A 26,729-nucleotide genomic window follows, 5' to 3' on the forward strand; every position below is an offset into this window, starting at 1 on the left:
TATTATTGCTGTTAGTATTATTATTGATATTTTTATTAGTATATTTATTATTAATGTATTAATTATTAATATTAATTAAATATAATATAATAATAATATAAATAAAATAAAAAGACATAATGTACGCGAATCAGTTTCTGAATCAGATGCAATTATTTTTTTGGTTTCTTTCTTCCTTTCTATTATACTCGTGACTTTTGTTGATCCCATCACCATTATAAAACAAAACTGATCAAAATCCTTGTTGGCCACTGAAAGATTAATACATCCATCATCTATCAATCGTTGATATTTCTGCAGAACCAAACAGAAATCCTATACCAAGTTCGGTACCCCCGTTGCCATACCTTTCATGCTATAAGTCAAATTCAAACCAATCTCAAAATCTGATAATGAGGTATTGTTAGGAATCATGTACGTAATTTTTCTGCAAAAGTAGAGCTCTCAAATCATCTTAACGATCCTCAATTTTCGAGTCAAAGTTGCTATCTTAAAAAGTCAAATATCTGTTCTTCGATTAAATTAGGACTCTCTGTTGTTGATCAAGTTTAATTACGGATTCCAGAAGTTTATATAAACAATTTAACATCTAGTTCATGTTTTAACAAACATCCAAAACGTTCTAGAATTTCAAATCATATTTTTTTTTCTGAATATCAGCGACGAACAGGGACTGTGTATATATATTGTTATTTTTTTATTTTTTTTTCTTCCTTCGATTAATCTCAAAGTTTCGCTGGTAAGTTAGATATTAAATGGTGAAACCGAGTTTGCAACTTCCATTAAGATTAAAAGGGAATTGGGAATTGATTGGATTTGTGAAGAAGATGAACAAGAAGATAAGATGTCGGGTTATAAGTATTTTAGGGAAAATAAATTCAGGAAAAGCAGAAACAGATAAATGGTTATGGGTGTTGACGGGTTTCGAGAGGTCGGGGGGTCGAGTCTTGGCAACATCATTCCATTCTTTTTGAGACCCAATTTATGTGAGGTAGTAATTTTTGTTGTTATTATTATTATTATTATTATTATTATTATTATTATTATTATTATTATTATTATTATTATTGTTGTTGTTGTTGTTGTTACTATTATCATTATTGTTACTAAGATAAATATTAGTTATCAGTTATTATTATTATTACCATGAAAATAATTACACACCACTAATATCCTATTAAACGTATTGTTGTTATTATTATTATTAATAACAAAAGTATTATTAACATTGTTAGAATTGTAATATTAATAACTTTTATCATTATACAAAACTTGTTATTTTGTTATCACCACAACTATATAATTAATATTATTATTATTATCATTATGAAAGTTATGAATATTATTATCAAATCGATTAGAGATGTCATTGCAATTACAAATTTTCAAAGTTGTCATTGTATCAAAACTATCACTTTTACCAAAACTTAACATTTTTAGAAAATATATTAATTTATCTTTTATTAAAATTAACATTTTATATAAATATTATCAGTAATAAATTTATTAGTAATATCTTTATTATTATTACAAATAAATATTACAAATGAATTAATATAAAGTTTTAATACATATTATGATAATTCTAAGCATCAATATAGGGTATTTATAATAAATGATATATTATACACTTCAAAATTTATGTATACATAAATTTTAAGTATTTAAAATATATAAATGAATATAGTTAATAAATTATTAATAAAGAAGTATATTATTAATATAAATATAAAAAACTGGTTAATTGTCAACATGTGTTTTAATATATATATATAAATGTTATAGGTTCATGAATCCGAGACCAACCCTGCTTTGTTCGGTTGTTTAATGTCGTTATATCTATTTTTACTACAAAATACATTAGGTGAGTTTTCATTACTCCCTTTTTATATATATTTTTGGGACTGAGAATACATGCGCTACTTTTATAAATGTTTTACGATATAGACACAAGTAATCGAAACTACATTTTATGGTTGAATTATCGAAGTCGAATATGCCCCTTTTTATTAAGTCTGGTAATCTAAGAATTAGGGAACAGACACCCTAATTGACGCGAACCCTAAAGATAGATCTATCGGGCCCAACAAGCCCCATCCAAAGTACCGGATGCTTTAGTACTTCGAAATTTATATCATGTCCGTAGGAGGATCCCGGAATGATGGGGATATTCTTATATGCATATTGTGAATGTCGGTTACCAGGTGTTCAATCCATATGAATGATATTTTTGTCTCTATACATGGGACGTATGTTTATGAGAAATGGAAATATGAAATCTTGTGGTCTATTAAAATTATGAAATGATTATTTATGATAAACTAATGAACTCACCAACCTTTTGGTTGACACTTTAAAGCATGTTATTTCTCAGGTACGAAAGAAATCTTCCGCTGTGCATTTGCTCATCTTAGAGATATTACTTGGAGTCATTCATGACATATTTCAAAAGATGTTGCATTCGAGTCGTTGAGTTCATCAAGATTATTATTAAGTCAATTATAGTTAGATATATTATGAAATGGTATGCATGCCGTCAACTTTCGATGAAATGAAAGATTGTCTTTTCAAAAACGAATGCAATGTTTGTAAAATGTATCATATAGAGGTCAAGTACCTCGCGACGTAATCAACTGTTGTAAATCGTTTATAATTGATATGGACTTTGTCTGAATAGATTAGGACGGGTTTCTATAGTTGGTATCAGAGCAGAGGTCTTAGCGAACCAGGTCTGCATTAGTGTGTATAACTGATAAGTCGTTAGGATGCATTAGTGAGTCTGGACTTCGACCGTGTCTGCATGTCAAAAGTTTTGCTTATCATTAGTGTCGGAAATTAATTGCTTATCATCCTTAAAGTCTAGACACGTCTTACTGCCTCTATTGCATAGACAGTGTATAGATAAATTCATATCTTAGCGTATCTGTCACTATAGACTATATCTGACACGTTTCCTTAATTATCTCCGTAATTCACGGGATCTTTGGAAGTATGTATAGATATTCTATATATAATTAGAATATCATTCGATATACGAAAATTATTTCATATCAAAACCCTTTAACTGATCGTGAGAGATGGATCCTACACCTAGCTTGGATTCCATTAGTTCCGGAAGCGATTTCGAGATGTATATTGAAGCAGACTCCGAAGTCAATGAACCAGAAGTGTCTCAACCATTTAGTTATTTTTCTTTCTGGAGGAGATGGGGGTGGGTCCGAGACTTACTCACTCGATGGAGAAATGAAAAAGGTGAGCCTTACTGCGAATCAAACTTACCTCCTAACATCGGAGAAAACGATGTACTCACCGGTGAACCTATGCGCAACACTGTATTCACCCTTCTTGCTAAAGTTTTCCATCTCGAAGGTCACATTACTGCAATCTCAGAAAATATTCAACCTCTACTTCCAAATACCAATCGAAGTGGAATATTAGAAGAAGTTAGAGAACTATGAATTGATAGTCAAGATCTATCAAATCAGATGAGTGGATGGATAGAAATGATAGAGGGTAGGATAGAAACCCTGACAAGAATGGTGTGTGATCTACAAGCTATACTTACTACACCAACATCATCACTAACCTCAGCACCAACAACACTCGTAGCACCGACAGCAACAGTACCACCATCAGCAGCACTAGCAGCATAATCAGTACCAACAACAACAACATCATCACACATCTCAATCTCGCAATCTATACCTAGAGCATAATCATCATTCTACGAATCGTTCTACATAAACCATCTCCGTCCTTCATGGCGATTATGTAATCTCTACTGTTTTAGAGATTATGCACTCTAATTCTAGCCGTAAATCTGATGAGTTTAATATCACATTGACTCATTAAATCCATGATTATGTCTGAAGAAAATATATATGTATATATGTTTTCATAAAGATTGTAATTAAAAGTTTTATTGTACAAACTGTTAATGGTGAAAATATTTTAACGGGTAGTTAATACCCGAGGAATATTTAGATTTCGCATTAATAAGTTACACTGTACATTCTTCGAATCTGATTCAACAGTCATTTACTATCCTACTTGCAACCACAGCTATACGAATCCGTTCATCACAGAATAACCATTTTCATTCAATTTCATATTTGGATTTTGACCTATCAGAATCCGACAAGTGGCATAATGAAGAAAACATTGGACAAAATAAAATTTGTTAGAAACAAACAAATTAACTATGAGAAATTTTGTTAAGAATCCACGCTAACAAAATCCTAGCTAACTGTTCCTAGCTAACTGATTACATTTTATTTATCGCAATTTATTTTATCGCAATTTACATTCTCGCAATTTTATTTATCGTCATTAAATTTCTGTTATTTACTTTACGCACTTTATTTATCGTTATTTAATTTTCTGTTATTTATTTTACGCACTTTAAATATCGGGACACGTATACAAGGTTTTGACATATCATATCGACGCATCTATATATATTATTTGGAATCACCATAGACACTCTATATGCAGTAATGATCGAGTTCTCTATACAGGGTTGAGGTTAATTCTACAATAATATATATAGTTTAAGTTGTGATCGAGTCTGAGACGTATACGGGTCACGACACGTATTAATTAATTCGAATATTATATATTAAACTATATATATATATATGAATTATTGGACTGTCAACTGTGGACTATCGAATGTGGACTAATAACATTAAACAATTAAAATGAATTAAAATATTGATTATAATATATGAAACTAAACAATTCTTTAAGTTTGCCACTTGATTTCATCTTAAACTTCATTTGTATCATGACGATTACAAATCTGCGTTCAAAATCTTTCACGATTCTTGAAAACACCTCAATCGAAAGGATGAACCAACCGCACTTTATCTACAGAAGAAAAGATTTATGCATATAGTTATGCACCTGAAAACACTCAGACCCTGAGTAAAAGTTTAACACGTGTCTGTGCTAGCTCCTTTGACATTGCTATTACCGAAAATAACATTGCAATTCCTTTACAAATTAGCCAATTTTGTCACAGCTCCAGCAAGTCAACTTCGACTTTTCGTTCGAAACAACCTTATTATAACTTTGATATGTATGTGTGCTCTTTTATTGTTACCGAAGAACCTTTTATGTCCCACCATATTAGCAGTAAACGTACTAGCAACATCAGTATTCTCTGGTGTAAGTCCCTTCGATAAATCACCATACATATTCATTGAAACCCTATCAAGTACTCATCCGTATATGATAACGAGAACTACCATACCAATTATCGTGAATCAGCAATCAATACTTTGAAAACTCACAGCATATCTACATCAACAGTTATATGTGTAACATTTATCTCTTAGAATTATGATCTTTCATTTTGAGATTCTAAAAGGCACCCAGTTTACGAATCGATACTCTGAATGTTGAAAAAGCTAAATGAAGCAGCAGAAACTATAGGCAACCATAAACGACTTGAATCGTCAGAAGTTTGATGATAAAGAATAATATGTTGGAAAAGCTCAGAAAAGTTGGAACTGGAAAACGGATAGAGTTAACCATGAAGGAGACCAGGGACCATACCGTATATTCAAAGAATCCAGGTAATTCCGGATCCAATGAAATCTTTAGAGAATATCTGCTCCGAAATCATGTTAAAATCTTGCGGAAAATCTTTCTCCATCAATCATCGAACTTAGAAATTCCAAAATATCATCATCAATATCTTCGATATTTCTGAGGATATTTTCATAAATATTCTCTTCCGAAATTATATATCTCCTCGTGCTTCCTGTGTATCATTATATTGGAAACATTCAATAGAAAATTTAGTACCGAAAAGAAGGTTATGCGAAACTATGAAGAAAGCCGTGGAAATATCACAAAGAATAAGTTTGACTTCAAAGAATCTAAATGATTCAATGTCTTCTGAAGCCTTTAGCGAATATCTTGCTCGCTACTCTAAACCCTTGCAGACAATAGTCTCCATCATTCTCTGATCTTAGATATTCAAAGATATTATCGTATCTTTCATTATAAATATCCTCCATATTTCTGAAGATATTTTTATAATTATTCTTATCTGAAATCATTAATCTCTTCGTGCTATCAGTGTTACATCATATAGAAACGGTTAGTTTCTATATTCTGTAAACTTTAGAGTCTAAAATATGAATGTTTTGAAGTAGTGTTGGGAACTAATGCATGAGTTAGTATAATATAATGACACTTGATCAACGTGATTATATTACAGTAAGTCATGCTGAGTTTCTAATGAAATGTGATGATTCACAGATCATAACGTCATCATGTGCCATGTTACATAACTCTTTTATTCAAATTAACTTCTGAACATATCTAGAAAATATATTCTTGATAGTTCTATTCTCAGTGATTCTGGTAATTCGACAAATCAAATCATGCCATTACAATTTCCTTCTTAGAACATTAACAATGTTCATTCTGAAGTTTATATCTGCGAATTCTGAACCATTACAAGCGGTGTTTAATCGCAAGAAGAAGAAACGAAGGGACAAAGCTCCAAAATATAAGAGGAAATATAAAGCCCAATAACAACACGGAGGTTACAAACCGTAGATATGAATACGAATAACAATATAAAGACATGGAATAATTAAGAATAGTATTACCCCAAGGTAATAGTAGGAGTAAACAAAATTCTTCTGATGGAAGATTGGAAATAAGGATGACAGAAATGATGATTAAGAAAACATCAATGATTAGAATGGGATTAAGCATTTCACAATCTTTTGGATGCATGGACTAAGAAAGAAAGTATAGGAATGGTGAGAATAATGAAACGGAAGAGTTTGATTTATAATGGAAAAATCAGACAGAGTAATCGAGGCAGATCACGGTATTTAATTACAGAGATTTTAACTTCCTTATTCGCCGCAGAATCAAATCTTTTAGATTTCGAAGATTTTCTTTTAAATCCCTTGAATTCCGGAATTCAACCCTGACTACGTCACCAGTTAAGACAAATCTGCATTTACTCATTTCAAATCTTTTATGATAGCTTCACTCGTACTCTTCGAGTAATCGGATTATTTTTATCCATATTACTCAATGATGATAAAACTCTATTTATCAACTCATATTCGTCATAAAAACATTTTTATTGTTAGCCATGACAACCTCACTCAAATTTCGCGACGAAATTTCTTTAACGGGTAGGTACTGTGATGACCCGAGAATTTCCGACCAAATTTAAACTTGATCTTTATATGTTTCCGACACGATAAGCAAAGTCTGTAATATTGAAATCTCAAAAACTTTGAACTATGTTCATGTATGCATTTACCCTTTAACTACTCTCGACGATTCACGAACAATTGTGTATAACAAATATATATATATATAAGTATAGGTATATACATAATATTTTGAATTAGTAAAATACCTTTAAGCAAATTGAAATTTAAAATGTAAATTTAATAAACAAAATAATTAAGTACAATAAAAATGAATAAATATAAACATTATTGTAAGAATGGTTAAAAATTTGAAAATTTATTTATGACCAAATATTATGTGTTATTATTAATAAAACTATAATTATTAACAGAATTATTAAAATCATCATTATTAACATTAATAGAAATATAAATATTTTTTATATATATTTTTAGGACCTTTTATTATTATTAGTATTATTTGATTTTAAAATTATTATTATTATTATTATTGCTGTTAGTATTATTATTGATATTTTTATTAGTATATTTATTATTAATGTATTAATTATTAATATTAATTAAATATAATATAATAATAATATAAATAAAATAAAAAGACATAATGTATGCGAATCAGTTTCTGAATCAGATGCAATTATTTTTTTTGGTTTCTTTCTTCCTTTCTATTATACTCGTGACTTTTGTTGATCCCATCACCATTATAAAACAAAACTGATCAAAATCCTTGTTGGCCACTGAAAGATTAATACATCCATCATCTATCAATCGTTGATATATCTGCAGAACCAAACAGAAATCCTATACCAAGTTCGGTACCCCCGTCGCCATACCTTTCATGCTATAAGTCAAATTCAAACCAATCTCAAAATCTGATAATGAGGTATTGTTAGGAATCATGTACGTAATTTTTCTGCAAAAGTAGAGCTCTCAAATCATCTTAACGATCCTCAATTTTCGAGTCAAAGTTGCTATCTTAAAAAGTCAAATATCTGTTCTTCGATTAAATTAGGACTCTCTGTTGTTGATCAAGTTTAATTACGGATTCCAGAAGTTTATATAAACAATTTAACATCTAGTTCATGTTTTAACAAACATCCAAAACGTTCTGGAATTTCAAATCATATTTTTTTTTTCTGAATATCAGCGACGAACAGGGACTGTGTATATATATTGTTATTTTTTTTATTTTTTTATTTTTTTTTCTTCCTTCGATTAATCTCAAAGTTTCGCTGGTAAGTTAGATATTAAATGGTGAAACCGAGTTTGCAACTTCCATTAAGATTAAAAGGGAATTGGGAATTGATTGGATTTGTGAAGAAGATGAACAAGAAGATAAGATGTCGGGTTATAAGTATTTTGGGGGAAATAAATTCAGGAAAAGCAGAAACAGATAAATGGTTATGGGTGTTGACGGGTTTCGAGAGGTCGGGGGGTCGAGTCTTGGCAACATCATTCCATTCTTTTTGAGACCCAGTTTATGTGAGGTAGTAATTTTTGTTATTATTATTATTATTATTATTATTATTATTATTATTATTATTATTATTATTATTATTATTATTATTATTATTATTATTATTATTATTATTATTATTGTTACTATTATCATTATTGTTACTAAGATAAATATTAGTTATCAGTTATTATTATTATTATCATGAAAATAATTACACACCACTAATATCATATTAAACGTATTGTTGTTATTATTATTATTAATAACAAAAGTATTATTAACATTGTTAGAATTGTAATATTAATAACTTTTATCATTATACAAAACTTGTTATTTTGTTATCACCACAACTATATAATTAATATTATTATTATTATCATTATGAAAGTTATGAATATTATTATCAAATCGATTAGAGATGTCATTGTATCAAAACTATCACTTTTACCAAAACTTAACATTTTTAGAAAATATATTAATTTATCTTTTATTAAAATTAACATTTTATATAAATATTATCAGTAATAAATTTATTAGTAATATCTTTATTATTATTACAAATAAATATTACAAATGAATTAATATAAAGTTTTAATACATATTATGATAATTCTAAGCATCAATATAGGGTATTTATAATAAATGATATTTTATACACTTCAAAATTTATGTATACATAAATTTTAAGTATTTAAAATATATAAATGAATATAGTTAATAAATTATTAATAAAGAAGTATATTATTAATATAAATATAAAAAAACTGGTTAATTGTCAACATGTGTTTTAATATATATATATATATATATATATATATATATATATATATATATATATATATATATATATATATATATATATATATATATATATATATATATATATATATATATATATATATATATGTTATAGGTTCGTGAATCCGAGACCAACCCTGCTTTGTTCGGTTGTTTAATGTCGTTATATGTATTTTTACTACAAAATACATTAGGTAAGTTTTCATTACTCCCTTTTTATATATATTTTTGGGACTGAGAATACATGCGCTGCTTTTATAAATGTTTTACGATATAGACACAAGTAATCGAAACTACATTCTATGGTTGAATTATCGAAGTCGAATATGCCCCTTTTTATTAAGTCTGGTAATCTAAGAATTAGGGAACAGACACCCTAATTGACGCGAACCCTAAAGATAGATCTATCGGGCCCAACAAGCCCCATCCAAAGTACCGGATGCTTTAGTACTTCGAAATTTATATCATGTCCGAAGGAGGGTCCCGGAATGATGGGGATATTCTTATATGCATATTGTGAATGTCGGTTACCAGGTGTTCAATCCATATGAATGATATTTTTGTCTCTATGCATAGGACGTATGTTTATGAGAAATGGAAATATGAAATCTTGTGGTCTATTAAAATTATGAAATGATTATTTATGATAAACTAATGAACTCACCAACCTTTTGGTTGACACTTTAAAGCATGTTATTTCTCAGGTACGAAAGAAATCTTCCGCTGTGCATTTGCTCATCTTAGAGATATTACTTGGAGTCATTCATGACATATTTTAAAAGATGTTGCATTCGAGTCGTTGAGTTCATCAAGATTATTATTAAGTCAATTATAGTTAGATATATTATGAAATGGTATGCATGCCGTCAACTTTCGATGAAATGAAAGATTGTCTTTTCAAAAACGAATACAATGTTTGTAAAATGTATCATATAGAGGTCAAGTACCTTGTGACGTAATCAACTGTTGTGAATCGTTTATAATCGATATGGACTTTGTCCGAATGGATTAGGACGGGTCTCTACAATAATGAGTATGGATATCATGATAAAATTTAAAATATCGTAAGATGTTGATTTAAATAAAATTATCGTTTTTTTCATTATCACTATTATTATTAAAAGTATTATTAATATTCAACTCATTATTTTTACAAAAATTATTATTTTAATAAAGTATCATTGTAAATATAAAATTTCATTATTAATAAGAGTTATCATTTTATCATAATATTATTTTTAGTAAATATAAATATGATTATTATTGTTAGTAGAATAATAATAATTATTATTACAAAATAATACAACTTTTACTTATTATTATTATTATCGATATTATTTTATCAAATAAATATGTAATACAAAGATATTTTATTATACGTAATATATTTACATTAATAATACCTATCGTTATATTAAATGAACTTTATAAATTTTATTACTTAAGATATATAAAAGTATACTTTTATCATATATAAATTTTAAATATAATTTTTTTATTAACAAATGACTTTTATTAATTACTTTCATAAAACCTGTTAAAAATATTAAATATATATAAAACGACGATATTTAAGTTATATGTTAATCATGTATGGATTTTGAAAATCATTTTGGGTCAAGTTGACTTTTTGTTGACTGTCGCATATTAGTCTCGAGCATTAGGATTGTGATACACTATGACCTAACCTAAATTGTTAGACAAATTATGACCAACATATATATATATATATATATATATATGTATATGTATATATATATATATATGTATATGTATATATATATATATATGTATATGTATATATATATATATATGTATATGTATATATATATATATGTATATGTATATATATATATATATATATATAGGTTCGTGAATCCGAGGTCAACCTTACACTTGTTCAATGATGTTATATGTATTTTTACTACGAAATATAGTATGGTGAGTTTCATTCGCCTTTTTACCCTTTATATTTTTGGGCTGAGAATACATGCGAAATTTTTATAAATATTTTACGAAATAGACACAAGTAATCGAAGCTACATTATATGGTTGAATGATCGAAGCCGAATATGCCCCTTTTGCTTGGTAGCCAAAGAATTAGTAAACCGATCTACTAATTGACGCGAATTCTAAAGATAGATCTATTGGGCCTAACAAACCCCATCCAAAGTACCGGATGCTTTAGTACTCCGAATTCGTTTTTATCATGTCCGATGAATTTCCCGAAATGATAGGGGATATTCTTATATGCATCTTGTTAATGTCGGTTACCAGGTGTTCAATCCATATGAATGATTTTTGTCTCTATGCATGGGACGTATATTTATGAGAAATGGAAATGAAATTCTTGTGGTCTATTAAAATGATGGAAATGAATGATTATGATAAACTAATGAACTCACCAACCTTTTGGTTGACACTTTAAAGCATGTTTATCCTCAGGTATGAAAGAAATCTTCCGCTGTGCATTTGCTCATATTAGAGATATTACTTGGAGTCATTCATGACATATTTCAAAAGACGTTGCATTCAAGTCGTCGAGATCATCAAGATTGTTATTAAGTCAATTATAGTTGGATATATTATGAAATGGTATGCATGCTGTCAACTTTCGATGTAATGAAAGTTTGTCTTTTAAAAACGAATGCAATGTTTGTAAAATGTATCATATAGAGGTCAAGTACTCGCGATGTAATCAACTATTGTGAATCGTTTATAATGTATATGAACGGGTCTTTTCACAAAGCATAGGTACCAACTATGCAAAAAATTAAGTTTAGGTGTTGTCAAGAAAATGTAAACAAATCACAGGTACCAACGACTTAATTTTTTCTAACTTTTTCATATCAAATATGAATATGAAATATGAATATGCAGGGGCGGAAGATATTAGGGACAGGGCAGGGCACCCGCCCCAGCTGAATTTCGAAAATTAAATACACTAAAAAAAAAAAAAAATTTACTATAAAATAAGGTTTTTATTAGTGTTTGCCCCTGCTGCCAATGAAAAAATTAATAATTTCTAACACCCGCCCCATTTGTGATCGGGTTCAAGTTCCGTCACTGTGAATATGAATATATAATATCTAAAAAGTTTTATTGAAAAAATAGCTTAAAAAAAAACTACATGAAGCTTATTACAAACTTAATACGGTTTTGTTAAACACATCTTTAGATTTTAATAATTCAAATGTACACTAAAACAAAACTTTTTTTTTATTGAACAACAGTACCGGGATCACTCAGGAGACTTAACCACCCACACGTTCATCTCCCACAGTTGCATAACCTGCCCTCACTACTGTCTAGGCGGAAACCCGACTCAATCGGAGGACATGTGAAATAAGTGATGATCCGATGGTTCTTACTCAGGGAACCTTTGGGCTCTTAGTATTTTTATTTATTGAATCATCGTGGTTCTAGTATGAATATGGGGTTTTAATCAATTCATATGGTCTTAACAAGAGAATTCCGATTTCATAGGCAGTAAAATCCCTTTCTCCTACTGCTTCCGCAACGCGATGTGCGAAAGATACTATTGGGTGGAATTCAAAGGTAAAACTATGCCTGGCAAACGGATCAGGTTGGGTCGGTTTGGGTAACGGGTCAAAATGGTATTTGGTTGAAATGGGTCATAGGTCAAACGAGTCAAAATGGGTCAGGTTGGGTCGGTTTGGGTAACGGGTCGAAACGGCTCACAGGTATGGGTCAAATGGGTTACATCGCTTTTTTACATTTATTACATTATTTTAGTTATTATTATTTATTACTACATATACATAAAAAATATTAATATACATAATAAATGATATAACTATAAATGATTTCATAAATTTTTGACAGATGAAATTTTTTATGCTCGACCCATTTGATCCATTAACAAAACACATTAGACATATCTTTGAATATTGATACCCATTAGACCCGTTCCTTCATTTTTTGTATATGACTCAATACGTTGAAAAGAAACTCATTTGAATCTTTTTTTATGTTTTGATTTACATTGTTAGACTTAATTTTTCTGAAGACCTAATTGACCCGAATTTGAGTGTTTGGGTCTCAATTGCCAGGTATAGGTAAAACTAACGAACGAACGATAATCATCCACTATATTTTTTATGGATTTATTTTTTGTTTTTTTGAACTTTTTTCATACATTACAAGTTTACAACTAGTTTTGTTAAACACGGCCATATATGTTTATTCCAATTACTCGTATTATTAGATTTATTACATTTGGGCACACTAGTAAATACATTATTACTCTAATTAATGCAATATTTCTAATAAATTTGTCTGAGGAAAAAAACGTTACCTTTTATTCTGATTGGCTGGGACAGTATAGTACTGTATTTTCTTGATATTATTCGTCTCAATTTAATTCGATAAAATTACAAATACAGAATACACACCGTCATAACAACAAATTACTCATACTTTTTACGCGCATTGTCCTTTTCTTCATTTCAACAAATCACACCTCTGTTGTGTGCCCATTATCACTGCTCCATGTGAGTTATTTGCTCAACACCTTTGTATCTGGGTTTTAATTTCTTTATTACTCGTATCAATCATCACCATTTTAGTACTAATTCCCATACATTATAACCCATTTCCTATCTGGGTTTTCTTTTTTTCGCAGATTTAAGGTTAACCCTGTAAATTCATAACTTCGCCGGAAAAAAGTAAGATGGCCGGAGGTGGCGGCGGAGGAAAGTCCGAAGAACCGGCCCCACACCCACCAAAAGATCAGCTGCTTGGTGTTACTTACTGCATTACTAGTCCACCCCCATGGCGTGAGTTTTTATTTATTTATTATTTATTCTCTTATTAGTATATTCTTGTAGATGTTATTCATGTTTTATCCTTGTTATGTTTTTGTCAAAAAGTTATTTTAGAATCTTTATGTGGAAAATGGTTGATTCTAAACTAAGTTGTTTTAGGGTTTTTTAAGGTTATATTTACATACTTGCTGTATACTCATTGTGATTTTTGGTTCTTGTAGAATCAACTTATTGATCTTTTTTTTTTTTTTTTTGTTTTTATTATAATTGATACTTTGACATTTTGCTTTTGTTATTGGTAGAAAAGCTTTTTGTGTTCTTGGTATCAATTTTTTTGAGTTTCTTCTATACTTGGTTTATATTTATATACTTTACCTATATGTGGTGAAATTTGTTGTATATTCTGATTCTGGTTCTGAAACTTCAGTCAACTTAAGTCATATTTAATGGTTGTAGCTGACCGTCTGTTGGTAAATATGCATTTTTCTGAGTAAAAATACTCTCTATAAAAGTTCAATCAAACTTGGGGGATTTAGGCCTTGCAATTTGAAAGTGATTATGTTGTATTAAAATGAACAGCAGAAGTTAGTTTTTAATGTGAATTGCAAGTTAAAGGTGTTTTACTTGCGTAATGTTGTGATTGATCATTTTGAGTGTAGCGATTTGAAATGTTTAAAGTTGGTATGTAAATTGTATAATGACCCCAAAATAATCAGAATCAGCTTCTTTATTGTGAAAAAGTTGCATTTAGAATCTTTAATATCTTTCATTCTCAATGTTATTTTCAGAAATATCCTAAAAGAAAGGTCTCTTTTACATACATCACACAAATTTCATACAGTGTACAAAAAAGTATCATATATGATATTAATTTAATTCTTTATTCTTTATTCTTTATATTATATTTGATGCAGCCGAAGCTCTTCTGCTTGGTTTTCAGCATTACTTAGTAATGCTTGGTACAACTGTCCTTATTCCCACAGCTCTTGTTCCTCAAATGGGAGGTGGAAATGTAAGAAATTATTTAATTAAAAAAATTATATATAGTTGTTAAAATTTTATTGAATACATGTAACTAGATAATTACTATGTTTGATAATTAATTCAGGAAGAGAAAGCACAAGTTATCCAAACACTATTGTTTGTTGCTGGATGGAACACTTTGTTGCAAACTTTGTTTGGTACTAGGTTACCTGCTGTGATAGGAGGTTCATATACTTATGTGGCCCCCACAATCTCAATCATCTTGTCTAATCGTTGGAATGATCCAGACCCTATTGAGGTCAGTCGACTTAAATTTTCAAATCTATACCATATTACCATTACACTATGAGCTAGAAACTGAATCTTGAACAATTTTGAACTAATTTTGTTTTAATTATTTATTAATTGACCAGAAATTCAAGAAGACAATGCGTGCAATCCAAGGTGCTTTGATTATTGCTTCAATGCTTCAAATTGTTGTTGGGTTTAGCGGCCTTTGGCGAAACGTAGCAAGGTTCGTTTGGATTTTGATGTAACATTTTAGCATGGATACACTTTTCTATCGCTTAAACGTCATTTTAATTTATTTATTATTTATTTTTTTTCAAAATATCGTTGTAGATATTTGAGTCCACTTTCTGCTACTCCTTTGGTGGCTCTAGCCGGTTTTGGGCTCTATGAATTTGGATTCCCCGGGGTCAGTATGTATATTTATGTTAATTTTATTTTTGAAATTAGTTATAGTTTTACTTAAACATGAATATAATATGTAGGTTGCGAGATGCGTTGAAATAGGGCTGCCTCAGCTCATAATTGTAGTTGTATTGTCACAGGTAATGTTAAAGTATAACTCACAAAATAGTTTCATTTTGCTTTTAAACATGTATAATTAAATTAATTAATCTGTTTGGTATTAACTTGAAGAATTTGATTTATTTAATTCTATGCAGTATGTGGCTCATATGATACATTCTGGGAAAACGATCTTTGAAAAATTTGCTGTTCTGATTTCCATTGCGATCGTTTGGATTTACGCTCACCTTCTGACTGTTGGTGGGGCCTACAATCACACGTCACCAAAGACACAGATAAGTTGTCGTACAGATCGTTCTGGCCTTATTCAGGCTGCACCATGGTTAGTTAATGCATCATATTGGGACTGAGTTTAAGTTCATTAGATATAAGTCTTATTGTTTTAAGCATATATAACTTTGTATACACTGTAAATATATTACTCATGTTATGTAATATTTAATTAAATAAATTAAATAATTAGGATACGAGTTCCATATCCATTTCAATGGGGACAACCCTCATTTGATGCTGGTGAAGCTTTTGCAATGATGATGGCTTCTTTTGTTGCTCTTGTTGAGGTTTATTTTTGTTTGTTATTTCATTTTTATTTTATTTTATGCATAGTTATATTATATATTTGTTCTCACTTGTGGTAATCGTATCATCAGTCTACTGGTGGCTTCATGGCGGTTTCAAGATACGCGAGTGCGACCCCCGTGCCTCCATCTATTCTAAGCCGTGGTATCGGTTGGCAGGTAATTACCACTAATTTTTAACATTTGTGTTTACATATGCAATTAGAAAATGAAAAAATGTTGCATACTTGCATTTATTAATTATAGATATTCTTTTTCGTTGATAGGGAATTGGCATTATGTTTTCTGCTTTGTTTGGGACTGTGAATGGATCATCGGTATCTATGTGAGTAATCGATTCTATATTTTTAATTTTTTATTTATTTATTTATTTATTTATTTTTTATTTATTTATTTTTATTTTTATTTTTTGTTATCACAAATGTTAAGTAAACACTTCTGTCGATAATTGAGTTACTCATTTGCATATTTTGCAGTGAAAATGCCGGCCTTTTGGCTGTGACTCGTGTAGGCAGTAGAAGAGTTGTACAAATTTCAGCAGGGTTCATGATATTCTTTTCAGTTCTTGGTATTATTTTTTTTACTCATTTTTTCACCAGTTTGATCTTTTATAAGGTTTTCATCTTTTTAAGGCTTAAAGATAGGTTTTTTTTTTTTATTTAGACAACTATTTTCTTTTTTGTTTATTTACCCATTTGACCCATAATAGTTCATAAATAAATGATGATACAGGTAAATTTGGAGCACTCTTTGCTTCAATTCCTGCACCCATTGTTGCTGCTTTGTATTGCCTTTTCTTTGCTTACGTGGGTAAGTTTACATATACACATAAATACCCAATCTTTATTCCTTTCCATCATTTTGAATTTTAGAAATATAGGCTTATAATACTATTATTATTAATTATTAATATTAATAATAATAATGTCTTTTAAATTTGGTGTAGGTTCATCTGGTTTAAGTATGCTCCAATTCTGCAACCTAAACAGCTTTCGAACCAAGTTTATACTGGGCTTTTCTATCTTCTTGGGCCTGTCCATTCCTCAGTATTTCAACGAACACGAAGCTATCAATGGTTATGGTCCTGTCCACACAACTGCAAGATGGGTACGTGCTAAATGGGCGGGTCGGGTAACAGGTTTAGTTGATTTGGTCAACAGGTTAAATCAATTTTTAACTTGAATTAGGTTGTCCAACAACACTTTTTTACTAGAGGTGACCATAAGAAAAAGAATTAGTTTTAATAATACAATTAAAATATCACTAATTTTCAGTTTGTTTACAAAGTTTCCGAAGTACTAGAGGTGAGCGAAAATGGGCGGGTCAGGTAACAGGGTTAGCTGATCTGGTCAACAGGTCAAATCAAGTCTTGATTTATCATTATTCACTAGAGGGGAGCAAAAATGGACGGGTCAGGTAACAGGGTTAGTTGATCTGGTCAACAGGTCAAATCAAGTTTTGATTAATTCACTAGAGGTGAGCAAAAATGGGCGGGTCAGGTATAACAGGGTTAGTTGATCTGGTCAACTGGTCAAATCAAGTTTCGATTTTTATTTTTACTTCAGTAACGGCGAGTTATAATATTTCAAGAAAAACTGACTATGACCAGGTTGAACAATTGTCGATGTTGACTTTGTAAGACTATGAAGCCATTATGGTCAATGTTGACTTATCTGGCATCACTGACCTTGATTTTGTGTGCTGTATTTTGCAGTTTAATGATATGGTCAACGTGCCCTTTTCGTCTGAAGCGTTTGTGGCTGCGGTTGTCGCTTACTTTCTCGACAACACGCTCAAGAAAAACGACAGTGCTGTACGAAAAGATCGAGGCAAACATTGGTGGGATAAATTTCGTTCGTTCAACAAAGACACACGAAGCGAAGAGTTTTACTCGTTGCCGTTTAATCTCAACAAATACTTCCCATCTGTTTGATCAACAACATGAATTAGCAACAACTGGTGGTTTTTATTAGTCAAATGTGTATCTAATCTTGTCTCAAATTAGTTCAAGTTTAATTACATTCCACTCAGTAATACTTGCAACTTTTGTTGATAGTTATTTAGTTACTACAAATCTTATGGGTAAAGGATTAAGATAGAATTAGTTTTGTTCTCTGAATACTTATCAACAACATTATCCCCCATATTTTGTAATAGAAATCTTGATATCTGATTTTGCACATGTATTCAAATCTTGATTATCTTACATTTCATATTTTGATTACCTATTTATGTAAAAGGAATGGAAAAAGTAACAAAATAACAAAAGAAATCACACAAAAGCCTCAAATTATCACACGAAAAAATACATCCTTAATCGGATTATACAATAACATGATACAACTCGAAAACACAAGATTCAGAAATCACAATAAGATATACACTCAACACTCGCAGAGAAATTTTTTTTTTCTTTTCCAAATCTAATAATTTTTAGGGGGTACAACATTAAAAGGACGATGCGCAAAACCTTGAATTATTAAACTTCTGATGTGTTTTCAGTCACCCCGTTGGATACACCGTTAGTTGGTTCATGTTGCTTATCGAACGAGCTGAAATCACCCTTAGCCATGAACAATTGTGCTTGATGGTGCTTACAATAAAGCTGGTGCTCGTGAGTCACGTAGTCTGATGGACTTATATGACACCCACCATAACTGCATTTGAAACAAGCTTTGTGGTATGCATTTCCATCAACACCCACCTGAAAATCGACCATCAAGATTGTAAAAAGGCGAGATCTTGATATTTTTTATGCAAAAACAAATTTAGTTAGAGACATTCGTTTACCTTTTCAAGAGGGTAGACGGTTTTCTTGCACGTAACACATTTGTCTTGCGTGCCACCGAACATACTTGACACTCTGCTGTTAGATTGGCCCTAAAAGTGTTTACAATACAAGTATTAACACAAACACACATAATACGGTGCAGGATTAAAAGCCAAGTACGGAAATTTAATCTGCCTATTTCCACCATTGAATTATTAGATTCTTAATGAGTACCTGATCTGAAGATCTAGCCGTTTTAGGAGCACCTACATGACAAACAATGAATTAGTATATTACTAATGACATAATTCAACTTGTTCATAACCATTATTACAATTACAATTACGATGAATGTATGATATTAATCTAGGTATAGAAGATTACTTAATTTAGTTAATTATTTGAAGGTAGTTTAAACTTTTGGTTAATCGTCAAAAGTTAAAGTTTTCATGTGATAAAATGAGTTCAAGTAAAAGAGGACTAACCTTCAAAACTCTTGTCCAAACTACCAGTCATTTTGAAGAGTTGATCAAAGTGAGGTTGACAATATAAAACTCCTTCAAATGAGCTGTAATTACTCAACTGCAATAAACAAATCAAATGGCATAATTATATTAATAATATTAATAATTATTATATCATTGTTGTTTGTCATCAATATGTTGAGCATCAGTTATGAACAAAAGAAAATCCCAAATTTTCAATAAAAACTCCATCAAATGAACTAATAAAACAAGTCTAGTGATTTAAGATCAATAATCCTACAAAATCCAATGATAATTGTCATTAACTAATATTAATATGAATTTAATAGTGATTATAGATTATAGATTGAGCCTTCAAATTGATTAGAGATTAGAGATTTCTATAACATGAACCAAAACTTCTATTTTGGTTACCTTAGATCAATAATCACACAAAAGCAAGTCCTAAACAGGATAAACTAGAGTTGGTCTTAATCAATCAATACTTGCATAAAACCAAGATTAAGAACAGCTAAAAGATTAACTAAAAATTCAACCTTATTAACATATAAGATTCTTTTACAACTAAAACAAATTAACCATCAAATTGTCAACAAACTTGTATCAAACAGATATGTAACAACTTTGTGACTTTAATTCACATAGCCCAGACTGAAAAAGGCACAAAGAATCATTAGAATCTAACCAAGAAACCATCATCATATCCAACCAACATCATTATTGAAAAAAATACATATCAAATCAAACTTGGATCATTAATACAGTATAAATATTTAATATTTAATAATATTAAAAAAGAAATGAGAAATATTAAAACCTTGAGAGTGCCTTTGCAATGGTGGCATCTAAAACAAGCCCTATGATAAACTTTATTATCAACAGTTAGTTCATCCACCAAGTATACAGTCTTCTCACAAGCCTTACACTTTTGTGTAGTCCCACCATATGTTGCCATCTTGTTTGTATATATAACCTTCAATTTTCAACAAAGTTGAAAATCCCAAAATACAGATCAAATCAAGAAACACAAAAAACAAATAGAAATCTGTATCGGATCAAGAAAAAGCAAAACTTTGTGTGTGTGTGTGTGTGTGTGTTGAGTTGGTGAAGTCTTATGAGAGGGCTGGGGTTTTACAACATGATCACCAGAGTCAAACACTGCTATGTAGCTGTCAATTGAGAGGTTATTTTTGTAATTGCAAAGTGTTGGGGATTAAAATATTTAAAAAGACGGAATTTTGTGTAATTTTACTTTATTGCCCTTTCATGTATGTAAAGTAGACTTGTTCTTGAGTTGTTTTGATGCCCTCTTTCTGCCTAAAAAGTACTACTGCGTTTTACCTAAGCAATCCAGATTCGGATAGTAAACATTGCAGGGTTCTAAACTAATATACTTACTTGTTATGGCCTTGCTAGTGTATAAACGCATAAGTTCTTAGTTATTTGATCATTTATATGTAAATGGACATTGGTATTTTATGTTTGATTGAGTTGATTATTTTTATGTTTATTAGATTGTTTTTTTTTTTATATCTTTTTCGAATGGCTGAAATAATTTTAAAAAGCTAGCGGACTGCTAGAAAAAAAAGATTACAAGGATTACAAATATTTACAAGGAAGATAAAGGAGACCGTAACCAAAGGTTCCAATTAATATTCGATTTATGATGTCTCGCATATAATCTGTTGAAGCTCGACACTACAATGCTGTCAACCACATGGCATTTCCGAAAAGATTTATCCTTAAATATCATGCTATTCCTCAGTCTCCAAATGTTCTAGAGTGATGCATAGATAATGATACTAACGATGAGTCGTTTATTACCATGAATGGGGACTCCATCTATCTAAGCCCACAAGATATCCATAGAAGCCCAAAAAGGAAGAGATAGATTCGTCCATTGCGCAATCCTAACCCAAATTTATTTGCTTGTTTCACGATGCATGAACAAATGATCCTCATCTTCAAATATATCGTCACATAAACTGCTGCCCGTATCTTCTAGGTCGATACCACGCGTTGAAAGAATTGTCTTTGTCGTAAGGCTTGAAATCCTTAAACGCCATATGAACACGTTAACTTTTATGGGAATTTGCTTACACCAGTTAGTAGGCTTAACGGAACTAGAAGAATCAGGATCATCAATAATACTACGAGCTTTAGAAACTGAATAGATGTCGTTGCCCCAAGACCATCGATCAGGAGATAGCGATAATGATACATTATTCAGTATAGAATTAATGACTTACAAGTTTTCCACTTCTATCCCATATCTTGGAGATCTTCGCCAACAAAACATCCAAGAACCATTACAAAAACGAGAGGCAACCAGGCATCCTTGTTGGTATCTAGTAACAGTAGGCGGGGAAATATAGAAGCTAGAGAAGCACTGTTGATCCATGGGTCATACCAAAAGGAAGTGTGAACCTCATTGCCAATATGAACTCGATACAGATCAAAATTCAAATGGTGATTAGCATGATGCATGTGACAAACATGGAATATTGGGACCACAACTTATGCCATGAATAGCCATTACCAACCTTGACCAACTCGATTATTTACTCGTAACAAATCGCCACCTCCATTTATAAATTAAATCTGAGTTAAGCAAATTAAGGCTAAGCACGCCTAATCCACCTTTACCCAGCGAGTTAAGAATTAATCTCCAATTTACCCAATGGATCTTTAGTTCATTATCTTTCTCGCCCAAGAAAAAAGACGCCCTCAACAACTCTAGCTTATTGATAACTTTCTTTGGAGTTCTAAACAAAGACATTTAATATGTTCCAACCGAACCAAGAACCGATTTAATAAGAGTAAGTCTTCTGCCCATCGAGATAAGATTGAATTTCCATGATGCAAGTCGTTTTTTTGCTTTGTCAATCACAGGGTCCCAACTTTCTGATCTATGCATGTTTCGGCCTACATGGAGGGCTAGGTGAATGAAAGGAATTTTAGCATCTAAGCAACCAATTAGGTTTGCAGCTTGAGAGACCAAACAATAAGGAACTTCCACACCATATAACGTCGATTTTTGCAGATTTGTTCGCAGATCAGAAACAATGAAGAAGCATGCTAAAGTAAACATCAAGTTTTCCAATTTTGCATATTTCCATCTACCAAAAAAGATAATGTCATTTGCATTCATGTACGTGGTGAAATCTTAAGAAATGGGAGATACACCAATGCGCAATGGGGAGATCATACTCACACTCCTCATTTTGATCCATACACACCTTTATAAGCTAAAGTGACTATGTTACCCTTAAACTTAATATTTAGAGGGTGATTCAAGTAAATTATTTTAAGGGTAAGATAGTCAATTTAGATTAAAAAGGTGTGTGTGGATCAAAATGAGGAGTGTGAGTATCATCTCCCATGCGTAATGGACTGTATAAAGAAGCATCTGTGGCATCTTTTAGAGCAATTTGAAGACCCTTCATGCCTAGTATGAAGAGAAAAGGCTATAGAGGGTCACCTTGGCGAGGACCTCTACCAATCGAGAATTCCATCGAGGGGCTACCATTAAGGAGAAGAGAAGCTTTTGACGATACAAGACATGCTTCGATCCACAAAATCAATCTTTCACTAAAATCCATGAATTGCATCATAGAAAAAAAGTAGTTCTAATGGATAGAATCGAATGCCTTTTCGAAGTCAATTTTAAACAACATAACGTTCATTTTCCTCTTCTTGCACCAAGAAATTATTTCATTTAACATCAAGGGGCCATCCAGAATTTTTCGACCTTTAGAGAAAGCCGTTTAATTAGGATCAATGACCTCATTAATCATCAAAGCTAAACGATTCACTAAAATCTTCGCAAGGATTTTATATTGGATCTTAATTAAACTAATGGGTCAGAAGTCTTGCACATTCATCAGATTTTCCCTTTTCAGGATAAGTGAAGAGAATGAGCTATTACTTCCTCCTGGATTAAATGTCGAAATCATAAAATCCTTCACCATGTTGAAAATATCATCCCATATATGTTCCCAAAAATGTTTCACAATTTGAACGAGAAGCCATCCGGACACAGGACCAGAGTGCATCCTTAGCTTCCAAATCAGTAAATTCATCACTTATTAAATCTTTCATGTCCAAAGGAGGAGTATTAATATGTGGACTATGAACCAAAACAGAAGCGTGATCTTCATATTTGAATTTATAAATGAAGAAGTTTAGAAATACCTCCTTTACTTGGCTCGGATTAGAGATACACATGCCTTCTGACATAACACCTTTCACTTAAAGTTTCTTCCATTTACAATTGATGGCCGAGTGAAAAAAATAGGAGTTTGCATCTCCCATCGAGAACTTCATTTTTTTTTTTGCCTTTTTGTGCTTTATTCGCTGCTTCCAAGGATTCCAGTTCTTCTACTGTTTTAATTAATGAACATCTATCGGGAACAAGAAGAAACAGATCCGAATCACAATCAATACTTTCTTCAATAGATGCGATTTGATGAACACTATTTGTCTTAGCTGCAGCTTGGGACTCTTTTTGTGTTTTGGTCCATGCTTTTAAAGCCTCCTTCACCTGCTTTAGTTTAATACCACAAATGAGTTGTCATTCCATGCATTTAATACCACAAATTCAAAACTATATAATTCGAACCATGAAAGAAATAGTTTATATGGAATAAGACCGTAATCCATCCGTTCATCTCGGAGAACAATGAGATAGTGATCCAACCATATATTCAAAAGAATACAACCTGAAAGAGAAAAGAACTTATCAAATATACCATCTAACACCAAGAATCTGTCTATCAATGAACGTTAAGTAAACAACTTATTAAAACGGGTAAAAGGTCATCCATGTAGTGACCCGTCCAAATCCACCTGGACGAATACATTACATCTGGTCCCATTGCGAGGTACTGACCTAAATATGCCATGAACGACTCCAAGTAATATCTTTAAAATGAGCAAATGCACAGCGGAAGATTTCTTTAATACCTGAGAATAAACATGCTTAAAAGTGTCAACCAAAAGGTTGGTGAGTTCATAGGTTTATCATTACAATCATTTCAATATTTTAATAGACCACAAGATTTCATATATTTAACCGCACACATATCTCGTGTACAAAACATGATACACATAACCTGTGTATAAAAATCATTCATATGGTGAACACCTGGTAACCGACCTTAATAAGATGCATATAGAACATCCCCATCATTCCAGGACTCTCATCGGACATGATAAATTCGAAGTACTAAAGCATCCGTAACCCGGAATGTAGTTTCAAGTACTTGTGTCTATTTCGTCAAACATTTATAAAAGCAGCGCATGTATTCTCAGTTCCAAAAATATATATTGTAAAAGCATTTAAAAAGGGAGCAAATGAAACTCACGATACGATATTTGTAGTAAAATATGCATACAACGGAACTGAACAATGCAGGGTTGGCCTCGGATTCACGAACCTATATCAGTTATATATATTAAAAATATAATGAAAATAAAATAATTCCATCTATTAATTATATAGTATTTATATATTTAGTGTTGTAGTTTATATATAATTTTTACTAAATCCCAATATATATTTTATTTATATCTTAAATTATATGTTATATCTATTTATTTTGTATATAATAAAAATTAATATTTAATCATATAGTTATATTAATATATGTATATAAGTAATCAATAATTTTTTATATGTAATATTTATATAATTAATGTTAATATGTTTATTTCAAGATTTTATGTAATACTAATATAATTATGTATCAAATATGTTTTTATGTATTTAATATTTATTTGATAAAATAATGTTAATAATAATAATAATAAAAATCATGTTAATGATAAAAATAATAATAATACCAATAATGATAAATAAAATGATAGTTTTAATAAAAATGATAATTTTAATAATAATGAAAATTTTAATAAAAATAATATCTTTAATAATAAATTATAATTTTAATAATAATAATAATTTTAATAACTATAATACTAATAATCTTACTACTAATGATAATAATATTACTAATAATGATATTCATAATAATAATGATATTTATAATAATAATAATAATTCTAATACTTTATAATAATAATAACAATAATAATAATAATAATAATAATAATAATAATAATAATATTAGTACTTGACAATAATAATAATATTAGTAATTAGTAATAATTTTAGTCATATTAATCATATCATTTAACATGCTGGGCTTAATTATAGCCCAATTTTAATGAGGGTAGCCCAAAAATCATAACAGGCTAAACCCGTTTCCCTTTTGATTTTAAAGATATACGAGTAAAAAAAATATATATAACTAATAATAAATAATAATTATAATTATAATTGTACCTAATAAAATATAAGCGTTTATTGGTTGCTCCCCAAATCAGATCGAGAATGGTAGGAGCAACTCAAAGAAAAAAATGGTATCCTCATCGCACAATCACTCAACAATCATCATCATTATTAGCAAATTAATTGAGCAGTAAACATCGATGAATATCAGGTCATCGATTCATTATCATTCTCATTCAAAATCGTCATCTGTCTACTTCTTTCTCGTTAATCATCATCCTTCATCAATCTATTAAGAAATGGGTTCATTAATTGGTGAAACAGGTAATTGATTCATTAATTTCTTTTCTTAATTTCCTTCATCCCTATATATATATATATATATATATATATATATATATATATATATATATATATATATATATATATATATTTTAAATTGATTGAACACAAACAGTAATGAATGAAAATAGAAATGGCTATTTGGTATCAGAAGTTACAGGTCGATTAGTAACAATACATGATAGCAAAGGTTTGTGATGGTGGTGTTTCGTGGTGATAGGTAGAAACAAA

The 26,729-nt window shown here is 30.3% G+C and overlaps 2 protein-coding genes across 2 annotated transcripts; one reads left to right on the forward strand and one right to left on the reverse strand.

The window, feature by feature from the left end:
- The first annotated feature begins 14,143 nt into the window (after positions 1-14,143).
- LOC139847580 (nucleobase-ascorbate transporter 6-like) lies at positions 14,144-18,700 on the forward strand. Its single transcript, XM_071837274.1, has 14 exons — positions 14,144-14,249; positions 15,152-15,249; positions 15,346-15,519; positions 15,635-15,735; positions 15,843-15,918; positions 15,995-16,054; positions 16,172-16,356; positions 16,498-16,594; positions 16,685-16,771; positions 16,879-16,937; positions 17,089-17,180; positions 17,345-17,422; positions 17,559-17,719; positions 18,327-18,700. Exons 1-14 carry the CDS (start codon positions 14,144-14,146, stop codon positions 18,543-18,545), a joined length of 1,593 nt encoding a protein of 530 aa, XP_071693375.1. The 3' UTR covers positions 18,546-18,700.
- A 191-nt stretch (positions 18,701-18,891) lies between these two features.
- Positions 18,892-20,985, reverse strand: LOC139846825 (LIM domain-containing protein WLIM1-like). The gene is made up of 5 exons (XM_071836359.1): positions 20,685-20,985; positions 19,868-19,964; positions 19,617-19,648; positions 19,403-19,492; positions 18,892-19,316 (listed from the first exon to the last, which is right to left on the reverse strand). The coding sequence occupies exons 1-5, from the start codon at positions 20,820-20,822 to the stop codon at positions 19,092-19,094; spliced, it is 582 nt and encodes a 193-aa protein (XP_071692460.1). The 5' UTR covers positions 20,823-20,985; the 3' UTR covers positions 18,892-19,091.
- Between the last annotated feature and the right edge of the window lie 5,744 nt (positions 20,986-26,729).

Source organism: Rutidosis leptorrhynchoides, chromosome 5 (genome assembly GCF_046630445.1).
Source record: "Rutidosis leptorrhynchoides isolate AG116_Rl617_1_P2 chromosome 5, CSIRO_AGI_Rlap_v1, whole genome shotgun sequence".
NCBI classification, from domain to species: Eukaryota; Viridiplantae; Streptophyta; class Magnoliopsida; order Asterales; family Asteraceae; genus Rutidosis; species Rutidosis leptorrhynchoides.